Source organism: Amblyomma americanum, chromosome 3, assembly GCF_052857255.1.
Source record: "Amblyomma americanum isolate KBUSLIRL-KWMA chromosome 3, ASM5285725v1, whole genome shotgun sequence".
NCBI lineage: Eukaryota > Metazoa > Arthropoda > Arachnida > Ixodida > Ixodidae > Amblyomma > Amblyomma americanum.
The window spans coordinates 32,358,896-32,386,827 of record NC_135499.1 but is presented as its reverse complement, the minus strand read 5'-3'; the positions used below and the strand labels follow the sequence as shown (position 1 = coordinate 32,386,827).

The 27,932-nt window shown below is 45.8% G+C and overlaps 1 protein-coding gene across 5 annotated transcripts in view; it reads right to left on the bottom strand.

The window, feature by feature from the left end:
- Nucleotides 1–27,932, bottom strand: part of mio (GATOR complex protein mio) — a 242,517-nt gene that overhangs the window by 119,006 nt on the left and 95,579 nt on the right. For all 5 annotated transcript variants that reach the window (XM_077657209.1, XM_077657210.1, XM_077657207.1 and 2 more), the window contains 3 exons: nt 27,237–27,283; nt 24,965–25,023; nt 10,141–10,228 (listed from right to left, as the gene is read on the bottom strand). In XM_077657209.1, coding sequence (XP_077513335.1) covers nt 10,141–10,228; nt 24,965–25,023; nt 27,237–27,283 — 194 coding nt within the window. The remainder of the gene's footprint in view (nt 1–10,140; nt 10,229–24,964; nt 25,024–27,236; nt 27,284–27,932) is intronic.

Here is a 27,932-nt window from a genome sequence, read left to right as displayed (position 1 = left end):
AATTCAGAAGTGAGATGCAAACTGATGTAAAGGAACCAGAACCCCAAATAAAAAAAACAGGATTGCATAGGGGTTGCATAGTTGACAGAAAAGCACCAGCGGAGAAGGAACGCATTCACAAGAGAAGCAATATACATGGACGATGCTGGAATGCAACTGGTTTTACTGCTTGAAAAAACCCTCCAACAAAGCAGGGCACACATGTGCACAACTAACACCATGAACCCACACGAACACCAAAACTAATCGATAGCATACAGACGCACTGGTTTTATGACTGCTGGAAATGCGCTTCTCGCACTAAAAAAGGCCTTACAGATCATTGCATTCAAAACTAGTAAAAGGGGAAATTCCAGCCCCTGCTTTGGTAATACTGCCTTGCAAAAAAGTTGCTCCCCCATCCAGCAGAACAGTTTTCATGAACACGTTGGTCGCCTGCAGTTAGCTGCTTTCCCTGATGAGGTCCTGGTTTCTGTCGCACAGCCCCTTTCCAAAAAGCTAGTGCTACGGCATGTGCCAGACAGAACATGTCAAGAAATGAGATTTGTTGTGGTACCTTACATTCACAAAGTCTCACATAACACCAAAACGGTCGCCATTGTGGGGACTCTGCCCCGCAGCTTCCCCTTGTGGTTTGCTTTCCGGCGGTGCATCCTCCCACAGCATCGCCTCGAGGAGGGGTGCGCCACGTGACTCTTCCTGGTTAGTTACTGTAACTACCATGAGAGGGCACCGGCGTCGCAGCACCAGAGACGGCGTGATTGCTGAGCGCGCGAGGGGGAGCATCTTCCTCTTGGGTTGGAATGTCGTCGCCCGCGGCGCTCCGCTCTCCACTAGAGGGGCGAAGCCTCATGGGGGAGAACGTTCTCCTGCATCTCGTCCCGTCAGGCCACCGAGTATTCCCTACCCTAGCGTGGGCGAACATTTGCTCATAATCTTGCTGGTGAGTCGGACGACCTTGATTATTTAGCGTGTTTTGTTGCTAGCTGGTATTACTGTTGTTGTAGCAATAAATGCCTGTTTGCGTCAGCCAGAGTGTCATTCCTTTGTTTCCTTAAAAGCAAGGCCCGCTGTGGTCGGCGTGCACTCGGTAGCGTAAGCGATCACGGGGTGGTGTCTGGCAATGTTGAAGTGTCAGCCGCGATTAAATGGAGAAAAATGTATTTATCCCCCTATTAAAGCCCCACACCATAAAGTATGGAGTACACGTGTTTTTTTTTGTTTTTTTTCAGGTTGCTCTTCCCGAGCAAACCTTTGCGACTAGTCATTAATTGAACTGCCAGCTGCCACGGTGAATCTGTTGGGCAGGTTTTGATGATGTCACAAGGCCACATGATCCACCTGGTGGCCCACCTGCCATTGGGGGGAGCACCGAGGTCAAGCTTAGCCAGACAAACATTGACAAAATTGGTGGGTGGGGGGTTTTCGTGCTAGGGCACTAAAAAATCACCACTGCTCCATTGGTGTGAGCAACCGCAATCTGTCCACAGAGCTCAGAGATGAGGATTTTAATGTGTCTTTGTTGCAATGCAGAGCTGCTGGAGTCAGGGACTCAGGAGCTTTTTTCGAGTGAGGGGGGGGGGGGGGGGGGGGGGGGAGGTGGCAGGATTTCGTGTTAGTTTAATCATTTCATTAGTTCGTGTTTTATTTAAAGATTAATTCAATTTTATTTAATTCCCATGTTTTTGTTTTTATATTCACTATTAAAAAGTGTATTTGTTTATCATCATCATCAGCCTGACTACACCCACTGCAGGGCAAAGACCTCTCCCAACTCTCTCCAATTAACCCTGTCCTTTTCTAGCTGCGCCCACCCTATGCCTGCAAACTTCCTAATCTCATCCGCCCACTTAACTTCCTGCCACCCCCTGCTACGCTTGCATTCTCTTGGAATCCACTCCGTTACCCTTAAGGATGAGCAGTTATCTTGCCTTCGCATTACATGCCCTGCCCAAGCCCATTTCCTGATCTTGATTTCGGCTAGAATGTCGTTAACCTGCGTTTGTTCCCTCACCCACTCTGCCCGTTTCCAGTCTCTTAATGTTACACCTGTCATTTTTCTTTCCATAGCTGAACCTTTTTGTTGGCCTCCACATTTCAGCCCCTTAGGTGCGTATCAGTAAGATGAAGCTGTTGTATACTTTTCTCTTGAGAGATATTGGTAAACTGCCATGCATGATCTGAGAGAACCTGCCATATGTGCTCCACCCCATTCTTATTTTTCTAGTTATTTCCCTCTCACGATCCGGATCAGCTGAAACTACCTGCCTTAATTAGACGTATCCATTTACCACTTCCAGTACTTCGGCACCAATTGTGATCTGCTGTTCCCTTGCTAGACTGTTGAACCTTACTTTGGTTTTCTGCAAACTAATTTTTAGACCCACCGTTCCACTCTGTCTAAATAATTGATAATAATTTGCAGTTCACCCCCCAAGTGACTCAGCAAGGCAATGTCATCAGTGAATCGCAAATAATTTAGGTATTCTCCGTTCATTCATACTCCGAACTGTTCCTAATTCAGGCCACGGAATACTTCCTGTAAACAGGCGGTGAAGAACATTGGCGAGATCGTGTCTCCTTGCCTGACACCCTTCTTTATAGTAATTTTATTGCTGACTTTATGGAGGACTATGGTAGCTGTGCAGTTGCTATAGATATATTCCAGTATTTTCATATAAGCCTCTTCTGCACCCTGATTCTGCAATGCCTGTATGACTGCTGAGGTTTTCACTGAGTCAAATGCTTTCTCGTAATCAGTGAAGGCTATGTATAGTGGTTGATTATATTCTGCACATTTCTCTATCACCTGATCGACAGTGTGAATATAATATATTGTGGAATATCCTTTAGGAAAGCGTGCCTGGTCATTTGGTTGATTTAAGTCTAAATTTGCCCTGACTCTATTAGCGATTAACTTAGTAAATAACTTGTAAGCAACGGACAGTAAGTTGATCAGTCTGTAATTTTTTAAGTTCTTGGCGTCTCCTTTCTTATGAAATAAGATAATGTTAGAGTTCTTCCAAGCTTCTGGTACGGTCGAGGTCATAAGGAATTGTGTATATAGGGAGGCTAGTGTTTCTAGCACAAACACATGAGGAGTGATCAACTGCATTAAAAAAAAGTCTGCGTATAGTCTGTTTCAATTCTGCTAATCATGCTCATGAAGGGGGGGTTCAGTCAGTCAACGACTTCTTTTGGAACATGACCGGTTTGGGTTACTCAACTGCTCTATGACTAGCTACGAAGCCGCCAACTATACTCCATTTCATACATCTGATGAAATGCTGCAAAAGGTACGAAAGTAGTCTGCATAGAAAAATAAAGGAAGGCATGTTACTCTGTGCTTGTTTTGTGGCCGAGTGGTCTAAGGCACGAGAAAGGGACGTGTTGTTAGTAATAAGAGTGCACTTCATCGAGCTCATGAAAAATGTATCACGTAATGAGCCTGCAGGAAAAGGATCTATTATTTTTCACTGACCACAAGGAACGCACTATTTTTTAACCCTGCATGTAGGCAGCGCAATCAAGAGCACCAGCTTTGACAGCGTTGCACCTGACCTATGGAAGAGTATAGTTCAGCTACACTGTGCTTTACATTACTAACGGCCTAGAGTTTAAGAGTGTTCGTCAGAAATCTGATATGAATGCAAGTAGTTGGAGACAAGGCGAGTGCTGCCCTCTTTGGAGAAATGTTGAGAAGGCGACTGCTTCCCCCCGCCCCCCTGCTTCAGCGTTCCTGGCTGGAGTACCAGCCTGCACTGCTGGGATGCTAATGAATGTTTGTTTTTTGTTTGCATAATGGACTGTCCTTGCAAACATTGTGATGTGAATGACATCACGGAACTGTGGTACCAGCCACAAACATTTTTTTCGGCTAAAGTTGCTCTCTGTTTGAGAAAAGTACAGCAGGTGCTCCAAAAGTGTGAGCATGTGTATAATTTTGAAAGAGCCGAATGAAAAGTTGGGCATCTCAGCATTGGTTCATTTTGATGGAAGGACCGCACAAAACAAATGAGACACTTGAGGAAGGCACACACGACAAGCACTTAAATTGTGTGTAAGTGTGTAGCAATTGTCATGTGTGCCTTCCTCAAGTGTCTCGTATTAAATGCACTGTCCTTCCAGCAATTCCAAGGAGCCCTACTACCTACTGCTGCTTTTCAGACATTCATTTCATAGTGAAGGCTGCCCAGTGCGACACACTTCTGTATATCCATTAACCCTTCAACGGCCAAATTAATTTCCGAAAAACATACCAAAGTTGACCAAATTTATTTCGTCAATTTTTGGTGAAAATGACTGTTATCAGGCTTAAAACATGCGCTAAAGGCGTAAAACGTATTTCATGGACAACTACAGCCCTCTGGTGTTGAAAACAGCAACCTACACAACTGCTGACCATAACTCGTCTTTGGCAATTGGAGTGATGCAACATCGGGCCAGATGAGTATGACTCATCACTGGCGATATTGGTAGTCACCCAGGACGAGTACAGCTTGGGGTTGATGGTTAAAGGGTCAAAGTGAAGAGTGATTCCCAAGTTTAGCAGCACGTTGCGTTAGGCAAGTTGGATGTACAGTCAAACCCACTTATAACAATACCGCTTTTAACAACATATCGGATATAGCAATGGACAGCCGCGGCACCGTCACCTTTGCAATGTGCTCTATGGTAAAACAAACCGCTTATAACAATGCTATCATACTTGATTGTCGGTTATAACAATTAAATGTAGTCATTTGGAGGCAACCCTCAGAGAAAAAAACCCACAAACGCAGCTACCACGCCAGCCAAACTACGCTTACGGCGCAACAAACGCGTGCGCGTATGAGGAGCCACCCGCACAGCGGCCACAGCGGCTGCGAAAAGATCACGTGACGACGCATACGAGGCGAGGCGCATGGGGTGAGCCGGAGAAGCTGGTATGACTCGGAGGAGGAGAAAAGACGGGCACTTTCCTCTGGGCTGAGGTGGAGAGGGTAGGGAGGAGCTGCACATGTTCCGAGGGCAGCGTACAGCGTCAAAGCACGTGCGTTGCCAGCGTGGTTTTTATCATCTGCCATCACCGGCCTCGGTCCTGCTGATTCTGCAAGCCCATCGGATTCCTCTCCAGAGTTCAACAATGGACGATTCTCCTTCAGGAAGCGCGGCCAACGTGGCTCTACCAGATCAACTGCTGCAGAAGAGAAAGCGAGCGGCAATACCTTTGGAAACGAAGCAGAACATTTTGAGGGAGCACCGAGGTGGTGAAAAAGTGTGCAACTTAGTACGGCCTGTCACAGCCGACGGTTTCAACCATTATCCGCAACGAGCTCAAGATGACTGAAAACGAATGCCATGCTATGGAGGACGGCCGGAAGAGGATTCGGCATGGTGCCTACAAAGTGGTGGAGGAGGCTCAGTGGTTCCTTAGCGCACGTGCTATGAACTTGCCAATTAGTGGCCCGATTTTAGCGGAGAAGGCGAAGCACTTTGCGTATCTCCTTCAAAACACCGATTTCCAGCCTGGTGGTGGCTGGATTCAGCGCTTCAAGGAGAGGCACGTCTACAAGGCAGTCGTGGACGAGGCAGGGTCGCTCAATGTCGACGCTAGACGGAAGTGGTTGGAAGAGACACTGCCGTACATCCGCGAAGCATATGCAGACCGGGACTTGTACAATGGTGACGAGACCGGGCTATTTTTCCAAAATCTTCCGTCGAAGATGCGTGCACTCAAAGGCGATCCCTGTAAGAGCGGCAAGCACAGCAAATTGCGGGCGACCGTTTTCCTCTGTGTGAATATGGACGGCAGCGACAAGTGCCCCCGCCTTCGTAATTGGAAAATCTAGGAATCCCCGCTGTTTCCGTGGTGCTGCGAGGATTCCAGTTCGTTACCATCATAATAAGAAAGCGTGGATGATGCGTGAACTTTTCCGTGAGTGGCTGTGCGAGTTCGGTCAGCGGATGCAGCATGAAGGCAGGAAGGTTGCGTTGGTCCTTGATAACACTACTGCACACCAGACTGCCCAGAAGCTGTCGCATGTGAAAATTTTCTTCCTGCCGCCGAACACGACTGCAGGCTTGCAGCCCATGGACGCAGGCGTGATTGCGTGCTTCAAGGCATTGTATCGCTGGCGTGTGTTGAGCAGGCTTGCTCTTAACCTGGACACTGCTGTGCGTGAATGCCGACCCGCTCCAGACTAAGATTTCGCTCCTGATGGCTGTTCAATTCATTTTTGGGGCATGGGCAGAAGTCAGCTCCTCCACCGTCATAAATTGCTTCCGAAAAGCGGGCTTCGCCAGGGATATTAGTCAGGCGGAGTGTCGCGAAGCTCCTGCCGATGGAGCGATTACAGAACCTTGGTCTACGGTGCGCGGTGATGACGGCGACGCGGAAGGGCTTGAAGAATTCTAGCACACCGACGATGCAGTCACCACAAACGAAAAATTGACTGACGAGGCGATCATTGCAGCAGTCACCGGCGCGGAAGACGATGACAGCAGCGATGACGAAGATGAACCGGAGCCTGTACAACTTGTCTCTCATCAGGAGGCCTCAAGAATGATCGAGTCCCTGCAGGACTTCATTTTTGCAAAAAACCTTTCACTCGGACATGTCCAACATTTGGATGCCCTCCAGAACGATGTCAGCAAGATTGCCGCGAAACAGTCGAAACTCACCGATTACGGGTTTGTTTCAGCAAAGAAGTGAGAAGTGCAAGCTGTTTTGCCCTATTTAAATGCTTTCAAGTTTTCATGTTTTCTTTGTTGTTGTTTTTTCGGGCACTAAGGGATTTTTCAAGCTGAGAGGCAGCCGCAGCAACCTTCTCGTATTTTCTACAATGCCGCTTTCGGTTCCACCAGAACGATGCCTCGGCGGAGCTCGCATGTCACTTGCCGTCTTGTGACCCCTCTTTGCAGTTGTTATGCTTTTTTTCGTGCAACCCATTTATAACAATTATCGGTTATAACAATGGAATTTTTGTGGCACTTGAACATCGTTATAAATGGACTCGACTGTAATTCATCTGGTGGACCAGCGCATAACGGACAACGAACCTAGGACAGCACCTGTGTCATCTTCTCTTTCCTAGGTCCGTTTTGAGCTGGCCCACAAGATGGATTCCCAAGTCACTCTAGATGAAAGCAGACCTTTTGCTTGCCTCGTGCAGTGACAAGGCATTGCATCATGCAGATAGGGTGGAAACTGATGTAACTAAGCAAATTTTTCAAGAGAAGCAGCACAGTTTTCATTTGCACTAATCAAACACAGGCAGGTATTGTGCTCTTGTGAACATGTGGGTGCTTTTTAAGCCTCCTATGTGATAATGACTTCACACTTGTATCAGTGTGAAACCTGTGTTAAAGAAACAATGCAGAAGTGAACCTTTCCAAACTTAGATATTGATAATTACTGTATATTCTCATGTAAGGGCCACACCCGTGTATGGGCCACATTGCCCTGTTTTGGAGTCGACAACTGAGGAAAAAAAAATTCCAGAATTATTCATTTAAGAGCCGCACCTCCCCTTTCCAAAGCACTCGCCAAATACAGTCATGCGCCATGTTGCATTGATAGCGTTGTAGCCCGCAATGCGGCACGGCACGCACATCGCAGGCTGCCCGATGCAGCTCACTTTCTCTCAGTTTTCTTTGTTGCTTCTTGTTTATCGTTCCCCTTTGGCAGTTCACGCTGACGTAGGCCTGGGCCACTTGACTTGTGTGCATGTTGCCTTACTACGTGGCAAGCATGGGTAAGTACCTGATCAGCTAAACAGCAGCATTCAAGCTGACAGTTACCAACTATGCCCTGGAGCACGGTAAGCATGCTGCAGCCAGGCATTTTGATGCTGGCCCTAAATGTGTGCTACACTGGTGCAGCCAGAAAGACTCGACCCAGAAAGTCAAGGAAGAGCTACATGAAGCACAAACAGACATGGCAGTGATTCCGGGTGGGGGGTCTTACTGGCACGTTCCTGGATATGAATGTGAATCCGTTGCTCAATCTTGCGTTCTGTTGGCACAACATGGAATGGATAGCGAGCGCCACCCATGCAAAGACGAGCCAGCTCAAGCAGGCGCCCCTCGCAACCTCTGCCCAGCGGATTGTGAATGCTTGGAACTCTGTGTCCTCAGACATCATTTTCGAAAGCTTCAAAGTTACAGGAATCTCAATGAACTTGACGGCACTAAGAATGAACTGTCTTTTAAGAGCACACTTCATAGGGAATGGACAGGCCGGCTTCCACTCCAAGGACACCGACAGTGACCGAGAAAAAACCTCCTAAGGCCGAAATAAAGGCTTTTTTAAGCCTTTGCACAGGTCGCAATTTGTTTATTTTGCAAAGCAAATAAATCATTTTTTTAATTTGTATACGAACTGCACCTTCAAAATTACACCTCAATTACGCGGGGTTTACGCATCACGCATGCAAACAGACAAAACCATAGATGTGGAGCTATTCTGACCATGCTTAGCAGTTCCAGGATGATAAACTACTGTCCACAAAAATGCTTTTGGGAAAGGTTGCAAAAGTTTTCATCGAATTTATTTACGCTGAGGACAACATTAGCATGACCAATAAAGACACAAGAGGTCTAAAACCAAGAATAAACTGAACACACAGGTGGCTCCAAAGTGCATTTGTGAGCACAATGGGAGACAATGAAAAAGCGAGCCCCCAGCCTAACTACTCCCTCATGAAAAACAAACAAACAAGAAACTGTGCCAGTGGTGACCCAAGGCTTCAAACTCTAAGCTTCAGATGTCAGGCCGACATTGCAAGTGGAAGAAACAAATGCCTTCAATTCTTGTCAGCACTGTGTGAATGCTACAAAATGCACAAAACTGAGAAGGCATTGGGGTATGGGCCAGTCCCTGACAAGAATGCCACACAAGGACACAACAATGACAAACACGAAGACCAGCACTTGTCCTCGTCACCTGCATTTCTACAGTGCATGCGTGTCTAACTGCACAGTATTCTTTCAATTAAGGGGGGACATGGCTTTTGACACCAACTTCCTTATATTTAATGAATTTTGATGAAACTTTTTCATGTTAATAATGCTTTCAAAATTTAGTGCACAAAATTTCAGCATTATACCTTAAGAACTTTACTTTATATGAGCTTTTTCTTCTCTAAGCCTTGTGAAACGTGTGCAAACTAGACAAAATGTGGTAGAAAATTGGTTCAACATTCACTGCAGTTCTCATTGCATGCTATGCATGACGACATTCTTATGATTTTTTTCCACGACACAAATTTTTTTCATTCTTTTACAAAGCACTTGTTATAGACATGTCTAAAGTGTCACATCGAAAACGTACAATCCGCCAAAATAAAAAATCAAGAGTGTCATCGTATGCAGCGGAGTCCTCCGAGTGCAACAAAATAAACGGGGTAAAAAAAAAACCAGTCGTGAAGAAATCTGCTGCACAAGGTGAGCATCTAGTTAGGAAACCGGAAGAGAAAAACGCCGGTTTTTCGAGCATTTTCCTGATATGCTGTGTCACCAAGGTTCATGAAATAACTTTTTTAGAGCTCTCCCCGGAGGATTTCAGCAATAAAACTTCAGGGCAGCATTTGTGTCCATCTGATGATGGCTTTTGTAAATTTTCTATGCTTAATTTCTTCAAAAAAAAAAAATGACGCTCACTAGTGATTCTTCTCTGTTAACATTTTCTCTTAATGCTATTCGTAATCATTGTCCATTTTTCTTTCAATCCTGACATCTGTGCTAAAAAACAAAAAACAAATGCCAACTATTTTTGCATGTGAAATGCAAATTGCCTGATACCTGTGCTAAACTGTGACTATTTTTTGCATGTAAACTGTTATTTCACTGTGGTACTCTGCAAGCTGCTGCCTTGTACGTGTCCCAGACACTCTCAAGCTGCTTCTTAACAGCATTTTTTTTACCGGGGGCCACCAATGATATGTTTGAAACATATAAATGAATGAAAAACGAGGCATCCGAGTGGGTAGAATGCTTAAAAAAAAGATTTCTAGGCCATTTTTCGCAATTTGAGAAAGCCATGTCCACCCTTAAGGATCCTCAATCAGCTCAGAAATCAACAACTGTAGAAAAGCTGAAATGCAGTACTTCAGTGCCATGTTCGGCCTCCGCCCTAACCGGCAAGTTAGTGCAACTCACCCAGCTCGACTGGCCGGCAGCCCACATTTTGCACGTCCCAGATGTGAACCGAGTAATCACCCTTGTGCTTGTCCAGGCAGGCAGCCAGCTATGGCGACACAGGCAAAAACAAGATGCACGTGGCAACAAAGAACAATAAATACCAACTGCATGGTGCCCCTTCACATTGCACCCACGGCAATCTAAAGTAAACAACCTTTAATGCACACTATAAAAACGTAGGGCACTGCACAGACAATTTTCTCTCTCGAAAACAGGAAGAGCACAGTATGCAGAGTGCCTGCATGTGTTCCTGCTTTTCCTCCAAAAATTATTCAGACTCTCGCTGCCCCCCCAAAGAAGTGGCATGCTTTCAGCCCTCTCAAACAGGTGATGCTCATTTCACGATGTTCCGAGGGGACCTGCAAACCAGACACGTGCCAGCTGTGGTTTTGCTCTTTGATTCTGTTTCTCATCCGCCAATACTCAAACCACCCAGATATATTGGGCTCAGACAAAAGCGCTTTTCATTGAATTTGGACCATATAAAAGATATACAAATTTTCGTGACTGCCCCAAACATCCCACATCCCCCCATTTTGCTGAGGACATGGCAAAGGAAGCTATCCTTAGTCCTCTACTCTTTAACAACTCCCTAGTTTGGCCCAAAACGAACCCATTGGGATGAGTTCACATCACGCCCCATGTGAATGACATCCAGAGCTCGTTGCGTTAATTCATGCTGGACAATACAGCACCACCTCCATAAGGCATCATTCAACACCTCACCATACCTCAAGGCCATCTGAAAAGAATGCTGCCACAGCCTTCCAAAGCAAATCCACGGAGCAATAGTTGCTCACAATTAATTCGCACACGCACACTGCACACAAACTTCGAGGTTTCTTGGCAATGTGATCAACTGAACTGTTCCTGGTCAGCCCAAGTTAGGAAACTAGGCACAAGGGCCAATTTTGTTTTCCTTTTACATTATATGATTTTCCCACTGCATTCATGATGACAATGCCATTATATATGCTGATGGTGTCCGTCTTTTTTTTGTCCCTGTCTGAAAGTTGCGCTGTGTTTTTACATGTCATGAATTACCAACTAGCCCCATAAGCCACACTTGCACATGACAAACGTTCACTTATTTCCGGTAAGGAAACTGACCAAACAGAAGAAACAGCTAATAAAATACCAAATAATATAGCTAAATGGTTTAGTGCCAATGACTGATGTTAAACTGTACCAAAACAAATTACATAATCTTTACACCCTCAGGTAGCAAAACATCTATAACCTTAGAAACATAAAATAGTGCAAGTCAAAACATGTTGATACCTTGGCATTGCGCTAGACTCGTCATTACATTTCAAGGAGCATATCTGTAACGTCTGCAAGACACTAAGTCGTGCATGTTTTGTATTCTATCAAGCACATCAGCACTTCCCCCTAAAAACACTTGATTATACTTCACAATTTTTCACTGTCATCTTACATACTGCGTCAAACTATGGGGCTATACTTATTCTCCATATCTACAATTACGCATAACTTTTCAGAAATGCACTCTGCGCATTGTAACCTTTCATCCAAGAGGGGAATCAGCTGGGCCAGTTGGTGCATGACAAGCAGAATTCAATGCGCTAAGGATGGGACAAAGTAAAAACAAAGCGGGTCAAAGCGCTGGTGTGTGTGTCTCCTTTCACTTTGTCCCGTCCTTAAAGCTTTAATTCTTCTTGTCATGAACCTTTTCATATTACAAGGAACATACGGCACCACTCTTTCATAAACTTCAGATTATGCCAGTCACAGTCGCATGTGATAATAAAACAGCATGCGTTGTACATACAAGTCAGCGAAGTAATAACCTCCTTCCCTCCCCCATCTTTATACCCCAGAAGGGTGCACACCAAGTGAAGAGCACTACAATTTTAACATTGCGGATGTTCACAACTTTTACAGTAGGCCATTGCTAGCACATGCTGATATAAAAATCTGGGCATTATTAACACAAGTAGCTCCCCAGTTTCTTGCCGAAATGCAGTGCTATGCTTTAAACTATACTATATAGTTCTGCATACTAGAATGTCGCAAAAACTTCTATTACTCTTGGCATGGTATTCATGCATTTTTTTATTCTTCTTCTTTGTAAATAATGTCCTATTGATTTTTTGTTCGTTTTGTTGGTCGCCTAACAGGTAATGGTTATTCAGTTGATTGCTGTTTTTGTGCTACATGTCAAGAACACTGTAGTAACTTCTATTGCTCTTGGCATAGTAAATATGTATTTTCTAAATATTTGTGAAGAACATCCCCATTGGTTTTTCATTTGTTTTGTTGGTCACATATCAGGCAACGTTTACTGCAGCTTGAATTGATTGAACTGGTTCTTGGGAAAGGAAATGGCGCAGTATCTGTCTCACATATCGGCGGACACCTAAACCGCGTGTAAGAGAATGGATAAAGGAGGGACTGAGAGAAGAAAGGAAAGAATAATTCCGAACACCTGGGGATATTTAACACGCACTGACATTGCACAGCACATGGGCGCCTTAGCATTTTGCCTCCATCGAAACGCAGCCGCCGCGGTCGGGTTCGAACCCGGGTACTGCAGCTGAGTGCTATTTTTGTGCAACCCATTTTTATGCATGCAAAAACGCACACATTTCACACCTGTTTGTTAATGGCACCTGGGTGCATTTTTTTGTGCAAGCATTCGTCATCATCACCATCAGCCTGACTACACCCACTGCAGGGCAAAGGCCTCTCCATGTCTCTCCAATTAACCCTGTCGTCCTTTGCCAACCGCGCCAACCATATGCCTCCAAACTTCTCATCCGCCCACCTTGGTTTCTGCCGCCCCCTGCTACGCTTGCCTTCTCTTGGAATCCACTCCGTTACTCTTAAGAGCCAACAGTTATCTTGCCTTCAAATTGCATGCCCTGCCCAAGCCTATTTCTTCTTCTTGATTGCGACAAGGATGTCATTAACCTGAGTTTGTTCCCTAAGGGCCGTTGTACGATCGTTTCGGAGCGCCTTCCGCCTCGTCCGTTTCGGGAGCGGTCCGCCAGTTTTCGGCCGCCAGGCGGACGTGAGGCGGAAAGGTGTTGTACGATCACTTTGGCGCTTGCGAGCGAGGCGGATGGTCCAGCATGCCGATTGGCGCGCCGGACATATCCGTCTGTCCAATAGCCTTCTCCGGCTGGTGGCAACCTAGCCGGCGCGAGCGCACCGCCAGCATCGCTCCACGCGCCGAAACGGGCTCCCGCATCCCAAGGGGGCAGATCGGTATGCGCCCGACTACCTTCTCCCTTGCCTCCTTTCCCGCCCCCCTCTCCAAACCCCGATATCCCTGCACACTGCCCCCCCCCCCCCCCCCCCCCCCCCCCTGCAGGCAAATAATCGTGTTCATAGGCAGTCACAAACAAATGAAGGCAGCATATGAACATGCAAATGTGCATGGATTACATCTCTTGAAGGCTTCGATAATGCCTCATCAAATAAACTAATGCAGCTGATAGCATTAAGCGCTGCTGCTCAACAACTGCTCGGCACTGACAAAATGTTGGCAAACAGGCCTCCAACAAAAGCATAGAGACAGCTTAATTCACTTTGGTACCTTTGTTTGACGTGTGGCACACACACACACACATACAAAATGACGGTGCCCCCGAACTGACATTTGCACTGCGCACCGATTTTTTTCACACAGGCTACATAATGCCGCTGGCACACTGTCTCAACCTGCGCACCCATGATCATAAAACGTACCACTGTATCGTGCACCAAGACGCACAAGACTGGCGACGCTGCTGTTGTCGCAGCAGAAAACACTGCGACGGCCGTGCAGCCAAGATCGTGTCAAGTCGCACACGCAGCAGTTTGATATGTAGCAGAAACAACGTCGTGGGCTCGCCTCGGTCACGATCACTGCAGCCATCGCAACGGAAGCGACCAGCTGCACAGCTCCAAGTCCATTTCAACATTCGGAAAACGGCGGGCGTCGCGAGTTTTTCGCAGATGAACATATCGCTGACTTGACGGGAAAGCACTCGCACCGACCATAATCACTTTCACTACGCGGACACTTGTCGCTATGCTGTGAAACTTGCGCACGCACAGGAAAATAACTCGCAGCAGAAATTCAAAACGCTTGCCACAACCACAAACAGCTCGAAATAAACACTTCGTGACACCGCCATTGCACAGGTCTTGCGTCGGTTTGCAGAGCCGCACAAGGAATTACAAACGCATGCAAAAACCAAAAACAGCTCGAAATAAACACTTCGTGACACCGCCACTGCACAGGTTTGCATCGGTTTGAAGAGGCGCTCTGTCAACTCCGTCAACGTAGATGATTACAGAATTCAACTAGTGGAACTATCGCTCGCCACTGCTGAACGCGGCGAAGTTTGTAGTCGCTCTGAACACTGGTAATATCAAGATGTGTACAATATAATATGCTTCGCGACATCGCTGCCACTGCCCAGGCCGCGCTCCCCAGTTCAGTCGACGGATGGCCATCTTGCCCCGGCAGGCCGGGGCAGAGCAGAACCGAGGCGGAGGGAGGAGGGGCTCGGACGTCACTGACGTCACGGGAAAAGCAGCCAATAGCTGCAATCCGGTCCCCGGCCGGATGCGCTCGTCCGCCAGAAAGTTGAAGTTCACCAACTTTCCATCCGTTCGCCGAACGAGGCGGATCCGCCAGCTCCGCTCGCGAAACGGACGAGGCGGAAGGCGCTCCGAAACGATAGTACAACGGCCCTAACCCACTCTGCCCACTTCCGGACTTTTAACGTTACACCTATCATTTTTCTTTCTGTAGTTCGCTGTGTTGTCCTTAACTTAAGCTGATCTGAACCCTTTTCATTAGCCTCCACGTTTCTGCCCCGTAGGTCAGCACCGGTAACATACAACTGTTGTATACTTTTCTCTTGAGGGATATTGGTAAACTGCAAATCATGAACTGAAAAAACCTGCCATATGCGCTCCATCCCATTGTTATTGTTCTACTTATTTCCCACTCATGATCCAGATCAGCTGTCACTAACTGCCATAAGTAGACCTTTACCACTTCCAACACCTTGCTGCCAATTGTGAACTGCTGTTCCCTTGCTAGACTGCTGAAGATTGCTTTGGCCTTCCACATCTTAATTTTTAGACCCACCGTTCTGCTCCGCCTGTGTAATTTATTGATCATGCTTTGCAGTTCATGTCTTAAAGGGGCCCAGAAACACATAATCAGTCCACTGTTTTGCCTGTTGGCTGTATAGAATGAGTTATAGAGATGCTATTAGCATCGGTCGTACCACATATACTCCTGTTTATATTTTAATTAGCTCTCGAAAACAAATTCATGGCGCTGACAGTGTCACCATGGAGGGGCGGCTTCTTGCAGTGGATATGACATCACTGGGCGGGAGCTTGATGACTGGACAAACACTAAATATACTGCAAATTGTGTTAATAAGTAGAGATGCGTTTTGCCAAGTTTTTGCGTTTTGCATTACATCAACAAAACCAACTTGTTTGCCTTAGATAAAAGCGCTGTAAAGCAAGTGAAACAAAAATACACCACCAGAGGCTCTGGCTACTTTTTGCATCGAAGGACTTTGCTCCTGTCTGTACACATCCTACGACCTAGCACACAACACTTATGGCTACTCTCTATGTATCCGAGAACGGCTATGCGGAATTGATCTGATCGTGATATTGCATTCCACAAGCATCCGATTCGGTCCCAAGGAAGGATGCAAAGAAAAAAGCCATTCGCTTTACATTTAGCAGTGCACGTCGTCAGCTTGTAGAGGATTACCGGACGGCAGCGCCAGATGGCGCCACATTCCCGTCAACAGTGTGCGCGCCTTGCTCGCAGTGACCAATCAGCGCGTTCCTAGCGGTGGGCCATGGTAGGTGGTAAGCAACAGCGGTACGCGTTATGCTAAATGAATCTAGTATCTTGTGCAGGCCGTCAATCCGTCGCAGTATCTTGCGCTCGAGTTCGGATCCAGTTCGGATCGCGTTCGGATCCATAAGTCAGGGAACGTTACTGATCAGTGTTTCCTTCTGCACCGTCATTGTGACAATGATGCATCGCTGGGTCAGCTGGGCATTCAAGTGGTTGTTGTAACCATGAAAACGACGCTACCAGCCTTGGAAAGAACAAGTTACAGCGATTAGGCAACCATGGTGTGCAAACTTCCGCAACGTGCTTAGATAGGCTGTTTTGATTGGTCCCGCCCCGTGTCGTCATCAGGAGAGTGAAATGTGAATGGAAAGCAGCGCGAAAATCGAGTCGAGGGCAGTATTTTTTTTGTTTGTATTTTGAAATTCCATCACTAAACTCCCGTTCCTATGCATCGATTCCTGTAACTCTTTTTGAGTCAGAATCTGTGCGACGTAAAGAATCCATCTTAGGTATAGCCGGCATCCATTCAAGCAGTGTTTCAACGCCCCTTTAAGTGACTTATCAAGGCAATGTCCTCAGCGAATCGAAAATTATTTAGGTATTCTCCGTTAACTCTTATCCCCAACTGTTCCCATTTCAGGCCTCGGAATACCTTCTGTAAACAGGCGGTGAATAGCATTAGCGAGATCGTGTCTTCTTGCCCGACACGCTTCCTTATTGGAATTTTATTGCTGACTTTATGGAGAACTGAGTCAAATGTTTTCTCATACTCAATGAAGGCTATATAGAGGTTTGTTATATTCCGCACATTTCTCTATCACCTGATTGATAGTGTGAATATGATCTATTGTGGAATATCCTCTACGAAAGCCTGACTGATCATTTGGTTGATTAAAGCCTACAATTGCTTTGACTCTAGTAGCGATTACCTTAGTATATACCTTGCAGGCAATGGACAGTAAGCTGATCGGTCTGTAATTTCTCAAGTCCTTGGTGTCTCCTTTCTTATAAGTTAAGATAATGTATGCGTTCTTCCAAGCTTCTGGTACGGTCGGGGTCATAAACCATTGCGTATACAGGGTGCCTAGTTTTTCTAGCACAATCTCCCCTCCGTCCTTCAACAGATCTGCTGCTACCTGATCCTCCCCAGCTGCTTTTCCCCTTTACATTGCTCCTAAGGCTTTCTTTACTTCCTCTTTCATTACTGGTGGGATGATGCATTGCTGGGCGCCACTGTCTTTTTTCACTAATGTTCGGATTACAATGGCGACTGTATAGATTGGTGTTGAGCTCTTCAGTGACTTTAACTCATCATCATCATCATCAGCCCGACAACACCTACTGCAGGGCAAAGGCCTCTCACATGTCTCTCCAATTAACCCTGTCCTTTGCCATCTGCTCCCACCCTATCCCTGCAAATTTCCTAATCTCATCCGCCCATCTAACCTTCTGCCTCCCCCTGCTACACTTGCCTTCTCTTGGAATCCACTCCGTTACCCTCAAGGACCAAGGTTATCTTGCCTTCACAGTACATGCCCTGCCCAAGCCTATTTCTTCCTCTTGATTTCAACTAGGATGTCATTAACAAGCGTTTGTTCCCTCACCCACTCTGCCCACTTCCGGTCTCTTAACGTTACACCTATCATTTTTCTTTCCATGGCTCGCTGCGTTGTCCTTAACTTAAGCTGAACTCTTTTCGTTAGCCTCCACGTTTCTGCCCCGTAGGTGAGTACCGGTAAGATACAGCTGTTTTATACTTTTCTCTTGAGAGATATTGGTAAACTGCCATTCATGATCTGAGAGAACCTGCCATATGTGCTCCACTCCATTCTTATTTTTCTAGTTATTTCCCTCTCATGATCCGGATCAGCTGTCACTACCTGCCCTAAGTATACGTATTCCGTCACAACTTCGAGGCTCTCGCTGCCAATTGTGAACTGTTGTTCCCTTGCTAAGCTGTTGAACATTACCTTGGTTTTCTGCATGTTAATTTTTAGACCCATCGTTCTGCTTTGCCTGTCTAACTCATTAATCATGATTTGCAGTTCATCTCCCGAGTTACTCAGCAAGGCAACTTCTTTAGTGAATCACAGATTATTTAGGTATTCTCCATTAACTCTTATCCCCAACTGTTCCCAATGCAGGCCTCGAAATACCTCCTGTAAGCATGCGGTGAACAGCATTGGCGAGATCGTGTCTCCCTGCCTGACGCCCTTCCTTGTTGGAATTTTATTGCTGACTTTATGGAGGACTATGGTAGCTGTGCAGTTTCTATATATATCTTCCAGTATTTTCACATAAGCCGCCTCTACACCCTTATACCGCATGCATGCATGACTGCCAAGGTTTCCACTGAGTCAAATGCTTTCTCGTAATCAATAAAGGCTATATATAAGGGTTGGTTATATTCTTCGCATTTCTTTGTCATCTGATTGATAGTGTGAATATGATCTATTGTGGAATATCCTTTATGAAAGCCTGCCTGATCATTTGGTTGATTAAAGTCTAAGGTTTCCCTGACTCTATTAGTGATTAACTTAGTAAATACCATGTAGGCCACGGACAGTAAGCTGATCGGTCTGTAATTTTTCAAGCCCTTGGCATCTCCTTTCTTCTGAATTAAGATTATATTTGCGTTCTTCCAAGCTTCTGGTACGGTCGAGGTCATAAGGCATTGCGTATATAGGGTGGCTAGTTTTTCTAGCAGAATCTCTCCTCCGTCTTTTAACAGATCTGTTGTTACCTGATCCTCACCAGCTGCTTTTCTCCTTTGCATTGCTCCTAAGCCTTTTTTTATTTCCCCTTTCATTACTGGCGGGATGACGCATTGCTGTGCTCTACTGTCTCTATCATTAATGTTCTGATTACACTGCCTACTGTGTAGATTTGTGTAGAACTCTTCGGCTACTTGAACTATTTTATCCACATTGCTAATGACATTGCCCTCCTTGTCTCTAAGCGCATACATCTGGTTTTTACCTATGCCTAGTTTACGCTTCACCGCTTTTAGGCTACATCCGTTCTTTAGAGCATGCTCGATTCTCTCCATATTAAACTTCCTTATGTCGGCTACCTTGCGCTTATTTATTAACTTCGATAACTCTGCTGGTTCTATTCTGTCTGTAGGGATAGACGATGTCATGCTCTGATGTTTCTTAATCAGACCTTTCGTTTCTAGAGATAGCTTGCCGGTATACTGTCGAATCGTCCTACCACCTACTTCTACTGCGCACTCTGTAATGATAGCTGTCAGATTATCGTTCATTGTATCAACATTAAGACCGTCTTCCTCAGTTAAAGCTGAATATCTGTTCAGCACTGATATCCTGAATTCGTCTATTTTGCCTCTTACCGCTAACTCGCTAATGGATGTCCTCTTCACTAGCTTCTTCCATTCCCTCTTCAAGTCTAAGCTAATTCGAGACCTTACCAGTCTGCGGTCACTTCAGCGCAGCTTTCCGAGGATGTCCACATCCTGAATGATGCCAGGGTGAGCGCATAGTATGAAGTCGATTTCATTTTTAGTCTCACCATTGGGGCTCTTCCAGGCCCACTTCGTGTTCTTTCGTTTGAGGAAGAAGGTATTCATGAACTGTAAGTTATTTCTATCTGCACTAATTGCATGGGCCCAAACTAGCAACCTGCTAACGGCTCAGGTCCTCTAGTCACCTGCTTCTGTATGTACATGTTTCAAAGCAAATAAATTAGAACTGAAGCTGCATGAACATTTCTGCAGCATAAAAGCAGGGCAGCAACTACTGCTGGATGCAGCTCTTTCAGAAAGCTTGGGCAAGCCGTCAGTGATGATGATGATGATGATGAATAACGTGTTTACAATGGCTGATAGGGCTTGAAATGCAGATTTTTTTTCTATTAACATAAAATCTCTCTCAACAGTGACAAGACTGAACTCCACAAAAACACTAGTTTCGCCTCCATCGAAATTCGAACGCCGCAGCCGGGATTGAACCCGCGTCTTTCGAGCCGGCAGCCGAGCGCCGTAACCACTTGGCCACCGCGGCGGCTATGAACCCATATGTGTATTTCGGCAATTCACTGTAATGGTTTAAAGCGTGGACACTTTGAAAATTTTTCACTTGAAAACTGTGGGATACTGCCCGCATTAATTATTCTGCCAAGGCCATTCCAAGTACAATTTATGACTCACCGTAAAATTCCAAACAAGCCCCCCCCCCCCCCCCCCCCCCCCCCCCCCCCCCCCGGCACCCTTATCATGCACCGCTCTCAGGCTACAGTGAACTAGAAAATTCCTACGCAAAACTAACCTGCCCCATCCAGTCTAAGAATCCAATCCAATCCAATCCTGCTTTTCAAGCCATTCGCATGCTCATTCGTCATGCACCATTTGTCTTGTTTTAGCGTTCTCAAGTCGGCAATGCATTCGTGCACAGTGGCGAAGAAACTTGAGGTCACACTAGTCATACAACGGCATTAGGAAAACAGAAGGAACGTTCGCCAAACGTCTCGAGACTTCAAGTTCAACCGGAAATGGGTACGGGAATGGGACAAGAATTTCGAGAAGTTGCTACAGCAAACCTATGGGAAAGCAAAACTGCGAAGGAAGTTGAGTAACGGCACGGCGGTGTTTAGTGAATGCGTGGATGATGCGTTCTTCCGAGTACTTCGAGCGGGAATGAATGGCAGGACGTTTTAAATCCATGTGCACTGCGTTTCTTTTTTTTTCTGGCAGGAAAATGTCGCCGCCATCTTGAATTTTGGCGCCGTTCCGGGATAGCGTCCCCCTCCTAATTTGCCAGTAATTTCGACTTGCAGGGGTGGGGGCGCTTGCTCAGAATTTTATGGTCGGAACTTGTATCTTTATTTAATCACAAGATTGAACTCCGCAGAGATGCTGATTACGACCTCCACAGTGTAGGCTAATAAAAAGGCTTGAAATGCAATTGCAGACAGAGTAGTAAGCGATAGAAACAAACAAAAAAACCAGGGTAACATTAGGAGACAGGAACAGAGAGCAGAACGGGTCAGGGAACAAATGAGGACATACTGCATATTGCCGCATATAAGTCGACTCGAATATATGTCGCCCCTCCCCCCAGCTTGCAGCCCTCGGTGATAAAAAAAAGAATATAAAAGTACCCCCTAATGTAAGTCGGCGTGTACACACCCACCTCACCCCACCTTTTATGTAGTTCCCACAGGACAGTATCGCAGTGTGCATCTTAAAAGAACGTCTTCTTGGGCGAGTTGGTCAGAATTCATCTTTGGTACTAGGCGCGAATACACACAGAACACAAGGAAGGGAACGGGACAAAGCGCTTTGTCCCGTTCCCTTCCTTGTGTTCTGTGTGTGTTCGCGCCTACTACCAAAGATGGCATGTAATGTAGAACGGTGCAATCGCAAGGCCAACAGTTGTAGGCATATGGAGATCAAAGGATATAAAATGGCACTCCATCCTATCTTCCACACTCGCGTGTGGCCTGGCTGACTGGTGGCAGACCGAACTGCCAGCGATCCTGTTTCTGGCACCACGCGACAGCACATGCCCTGGAGGTGGCCAGAAGCTTGCGTTTGCACTGCCTACCACTCATCCAGGGATGCGACTGCTAGTGTGAGTGAGCAAAGTAAATGGCGTATAATTTGGCAGTGGAATCGATTTGCACAAGAGTTACTGATTTCCTCTGACATGTGCATATGCACTGCCGGAAACGAGCATCGACACGGTGAGTGGACACCCGCACCTTGGCCAAAACTATCTGCAAATAAGGTTGACTCGACATATAGGTCGACTGCCCAATTTCATATTGCCGTTTTTGTAAAGAAAAGTCGACTAATATGCGGAAACATACGGTACTAGATAAAAAAGATATAAAAGGGCAGGACCTGCAATGTAGAGAGCAGAAATCCGATGGTCCCTTTGGGGCCCCAAACTGGTCTTCAAGGGTGGCAAACATAGCAGGGGATGGCAGAGAAAATTAGGAAGCTTGCAGAGAAAAGGATGGCTGCAGCTGGCAGGGGATACGGGGTTGTTTGGAAATCAACAGAACAGGTCCTTGTTCTGATGATGAGGTATATTTCTTCTAATCATAATGAGGTCTCAAAGTGCAGGCATTTTTACAACTTCCTTTTTGAAGGCTGTGGCCAAGAAATCTTGGGGAGCAGCATTTAAATTTGGTCTGCATTGGAAGGAGTCACAGGACAAAGCATGAAGTGACTGCGCTTGGCTCAGTGCATTAACCATCAGTGACACCTTAACAAATCATGAAATCATGAAATGATGAATAAGTATATTTCTTCTATTCATTATGAGGGCTCAAAGTGCAGGCATTTTTACAACTTCCTTTTTGAAGGCTGTGGCCAAGAAATCTTGGGGAGCAGCATTTAAATTTGGTCTGCATTGGAAGGAGTCACAGGACAAAGCATGAAGTGACTGCGCTTGGCTCAGTGCATTAACCATCAGTGGCACCTTAACAAATCATGAAATCATGAAATGATGAATAAGTATATTTCTTCTATTCATTATGAGGGCTCAAAGTGCAGACATTTTTACAACTTCCTTTTTGAAGGCTGTGGCCCAGAAATCTTGGGGAGCAGCATTTAAATTTGGTTTGCATTAGAAGGAGTCGCAGGACAAAGCATGAAGTGACTGCGCTTGGCTCAGTGCATTAACCATCAGCAGCACCTTAACAAATCATGAAATCATGAAATGATGATGAAGTATATTTCTTATATTCATTATGAGGGCTCAAAGTGCAGGCATTTTTACAACTTCCTTTTTGAAGGCTGTGGCCAAGAAATCTTGGGGAGCAGCATTTAAATTTGGTCTGCATTGGAAGGAGTCACAGGACAAAGCATGAAGTGACTGCGCTTGGCTCAGTGCATTAACCATCAGCGGCACCTTAACAAATCATGAAATCATGAAATGATGAATAAGTATATTTCTTCTATTCATTATGAGGGCTCAAAGTGCAGGCATTTTTACAACTTCCTTTTTGAAGGCTGTGGCCAAGAAATCTTGGGGAGCAGCATTTAAATTTGGTTCGCATTAGAAGGAGTCACAGGACAAAGCATGAAGTGACTGCGCTTGGCTCAGTGCATTAACCATCAGCGGCATCTTAACAAATCATGAAATCCCTAACAAGAAAGAAAGACACTTTTCCGGGCAAAGGTTCGACAGCAATGGCTGCATCCCACCCCAGGCACAGACCTACACAACCCTGATCTACACGATCAACTGTGATGGCATTTCCTGCGGTGAGCAAAATAATGCTGAATTTTTCAGTTATGGATCCCCAAAATGCTTCCCAAAATAGGACAAAGTGTCTCAGATAGCAGTTAAAAAAAAATATCTATGCACATCAGCATTTAAGTGCTTCACCATCCAACCACACATGCTTGAAATGAGCTCAATATTTCGTGGATTTGGCTGAAGTCACAGTTTAAGAATATTTTGCAAAACAGAAATGGCAGGCCTCTTGGTGCTGCCCTGTTCACCCAAAGATGTGCTTGCTTTAGGAGGCTGCAGGGGCAGGGCTGCGGCTTTGCGCTACATTGTGCCCTACTCTCGCAGCACAAACTGTAGCAGGAACTCCACAGTAGATCAACAGAAATAGGTAGATAAAAAGAAACACCCCAACAGCTACTGCAGAAATGAAAACATTTTTGGTAGTAACGCAAACACCTGTTGAATTCCACTTGCTTAGCCAGGACCTAAGCAACACTCTTCTTTCCTACTTTATAAGCTCAAGTCACTCACACTGGAAAATTAATCGCAAAACCCGCCATAAGCTCTGATGGAGAGAAAGGGACTTGACACAGTGAAGAACAGACACTCAGAAACAAGTATCGCTCAAACGTCTTGCTATCAGTAAACCAGTCATCAGCTGTCGGAAGCTAAAAATGTAAGGGGGGGGGACTTAAGCCCCTCTTTTTAGGGTATGACGTGATTGCGTTTATGGTCCCGTCAGCGACTTGTCTTGCTGACGCAGACATAGACACTGTTTCCATACTATGTGAAAGACTACACAACATACGAATTTGTCTGTGTGGCCTAGGGGTAGCGTATCTAACTCGCAACCCAAGGCTTGATTCTCGACTAATTACCTCAATCTTCCTCTCAGCGCAATTCAGTTACTTTATACACTTACATATCCTAATGACGTTTCAGTCATTTTGTGACCTTCACTCTTTCACTCCACAGCTCCACGGAAACCTTGTCTGGCTGTTCTGCACACACCGGTGACGACGCCAACTACGCTAGGCTTTCCACTGAAAGGAATCCTTATGCAAATGCGCAAAGAAAGCTCGCGCATGAGGACTGCTGCCACATTTTCCACTTCTGGTGGCAGAAAAGAACAAGGCACTGATCACAGATATTTATTTTGCAGAATTTCGCCACAAAATTTTAAAATTATTTTGGGGAACTGACATTCTGCTCCAAATTATTTGCAGGATTAATTTTGCACAAGTTGAAACTCATTTGCAAAAAAATGCGAGAGTAAGGATGTGTAAAAAGTTGTCATTTAAAATACGGTCCGTGTAAGCCATGTCGTGGACTGAAAATTGGACAGCTTGAAATGATGAGTGCATTCGTGCAATGCAGCACATCTGTGCAATGCCCTAACAACCGCATCGCAGAATAACCAAAACTACCGTGAGCAGGTAGGGATCTAAACGTTCAAAAGTCTTCTTGGCTGCCTTCATGCATTCAATGTCTAAAGACCCATCATGGTGACATTGATTGGCAGCCTAGACAATGTAACCAGGCGAGTGGCACTCCAAAGAGGTGCATTTTACAATGTTCTCGCATCTGTGTTAGAAAATGCTAGCAGACAAGAAAAGGAAAAGCAACAGACAAAAACGCGCCTTTCCAGCAGCACTGTGCTGTTAAATAATAACTGCATCATAAGAGCTCAGAAAACCTTCCGCCCCTCAATCCAGCCATCACTTACGTAGTTATAGCTGACGGGATTCCATGCCACCATGTTACATCGGCGTGGTTGCTTGGGCACTGCAATGGCAAGAAAATACTCTTCAACCTCAACAATTAAACTTGGTTAATTCAAAATTCTGGACAATTCAAAGAATTTCTGCAGTCCCATAATTTCTAATCTAAATTTGGCCGGATAATTCGAAGATCTGGGGTGCTACTCGGGAATTCCCGACTCCGATTTCGCCACAAACCAGGTCCTTGGAGCCAGGAGGTGGCGTGTTGCAGAGTGATGCCGATGCTTGATATGCAAAGTGCCCCAGCCCCAGTACTCCCAGCACAAAAATCAGTCTTCGATATGGCTTGCAAACAATTGAAAATGTATGCCTGCAAAGGAGAACATGTGCTTCACTTAATTGCAGCTGTGGTTACTGGTTTAAAAGCAATGTGCTCTCGACGCTGCGTCAAGGCACGGCCAGACTGGAGTCAGCGGTGAGCGTGCATGTCACTTACTCCTCTCCAACTCTGTCTTGGTCAAGGTAGCATACAGCAAAGGTAGGCGCTAGCATCAAAGCATCTCCCACCTCTAGCAGCGTCGATGCATGTCCCACGTCATGTTTGCTGCTTGTGCTGTTTTTTGAGTGGCGTGCCATGGTTAGAGTGTTAGGTTATCAGAATATCTGATTACTCTAAGTACCGTCACTTATAAGTAGAATATAAAATTGGGGGGAGGGGGGTTGGCCTATAGTGAAGCCGACCTAGTTTTGGACGCGTGGTGGGTAGTATGTACCCTGCCCCGGCGACCATTAATGGCAGGATGTATAAGGCTCCATGCGCCAAATAAAAGTCACTAATTCGTAAGCAAGTTGGTTCTGCTAAAGAAAATTCGAATTGTGCTCCGTTCACGCTGACGACCGCTTCCTCGGACGACCGGTAGGTTGTGCAAGAGCAACTGCCTATAATTTCCAGGGTGTGGGTCACACCAAAATCCGAAACTACAGGACTATTTTAATTTCAGTTTGCCGCTATAGTTACAACTCAAATCTGCAATGAAGCTCCTCCCACATTTAAGACCGCAGAACAAAATTTCTGCATGACAAAAAGCAGACCATTGTTTTGATAAGAGCACTTTTCTTTTTTTTCAAGTGCCATCATGAAAACGAGAAACCCAAGCTAACTCCTTATGGAACTTCAGCACAGAAACGAACTGATATTCACACCAGAGTGGATGCGCACATAATTTACCCGCATGTCACGGAGTACTGCACTTTGCAATCTAGTTTGCTGGAAATTGTGTTCAATATCAGCTACCTTTTCAGCGTTTCCAGCAAAATCTGCAAAGCTGGCCACAGGAACCAATGTTGCAGAGATGTCAACAGCAGCCACCCAAGTGCAACCACAGCTATCTGAAATTTCTAATCCTCGACGAACCACAGAAAGCAATAACAGGGAATTCACTCTAAAAGCTAAGCTGACCAGCTGGGGTGGATTTATCAAGGTAGGTGGTGGGGGACGGGACAGTCACTCTGCCCTGAGAAACTCTACACAGGAAAACCACGCTGAACCCCATTTTTAAGAGTGTTAGCTATTACTCATCACGTTTCGAGATTTCGTGGGGTCTGCTACCACACTGAGATCACAGCGCCATCTGTGGCAACAACTACTCATCACGTTTCGAGATTTCATGGCGTCTACTACCACCTTGAGATCACAGCGCAACCCAATACCCCAAACACCCCCTCCAAGTCTGACCCTTAAGTCCACCCCTGCTAACCAGGATGGCTAGCAGTTGGTGGGCGATGCCAAGAAAAGGAATAAGCGGACCAGTCATCATACCTACATTACAGCAATATTCCATAATCGGTTCTTCCATAAGTGAGAGGCCAAGCCATGAAGTCTATCTGGCATGGGCTTCAAAATGCCTGCTTCCCAAGCAGCAGCTCTCACTTGCAATTGCTGCACCAAAAGCAACTGCAATTCCATCTCAACTTGTGGATGGAGCAGGAGAACCAGCAGCCCCGCCTTCACATTTTTTTTTTTTTGCATTATACATCAAGTGACCACTTACATTTCGAGACATGCAACTTGAGCCCTGAAGCAGAGCATCCTGAGCATCAGGGTGCGCAAACATGCATATACACTACAGGCACAATTGGTAGAGTACTGTTTGCCAACTCAAACTGTAAAATGGGGCTGCTTGTGATTTCTGCAGATCAAATGGCAAAAAGCAACCATGCCATGGCACGCAGAATTTTTTCGCATCCACTCCAGCGTAACGATGCTTCAGCACTCACCAAACTCTTTGCTGGCCCATTCTTGGTCTTGAAATGAGCGGCCAAAACTGTAAGTGTAGCCAAGAAAACAGATCAAGCACCAACAGAAAATACTGGCCACAGAGCAGCAGGTTTCACATTCTATGTACAACATGTGTCAGTTCATTCCCACCTACTCTTGCTGTTCGTGACACGGTTGAGACCAAATGCAAAGTGTATGAGCTGAGGGTGTGCAAATAATCAGAACTTCGAGTAGTTTTCAAAAAGCATTTGCTATCCAATTAAATTTGCACCACACATTCATTAACGTTTAGAAATTATGGATTCCTTATTTATTTAAAGTCATTGCCAAACATCGCAATGTTCCCCCAATGGCAGTATCTTGCACTTGTAAAACGAGTCATCTTGTTCATCCCTCATAGAACTGACTGCCAGCACACGACAAAAAAGATCACGCGCGGTAAGAGCTGACGACCATCGACAGCCACCGCTGCGTTGCCGCTGCATGCTCACGGGTCGGTCATAAACGAAGTACAGCACCATGCGACACGCCACTGCATTGTGCCACAATGTAGTCGACAGCTGGCAGTGAATCTGACTGGCAGTGATTTTCTTGTTTTAGATATAGCAAGGTGACAAAAGAGGATAGCTGGTATGGCATTGTTCTGTTGCTTGAATGCGCTAAGGGGTGACAGGACAAAACGAGACGACTGGATG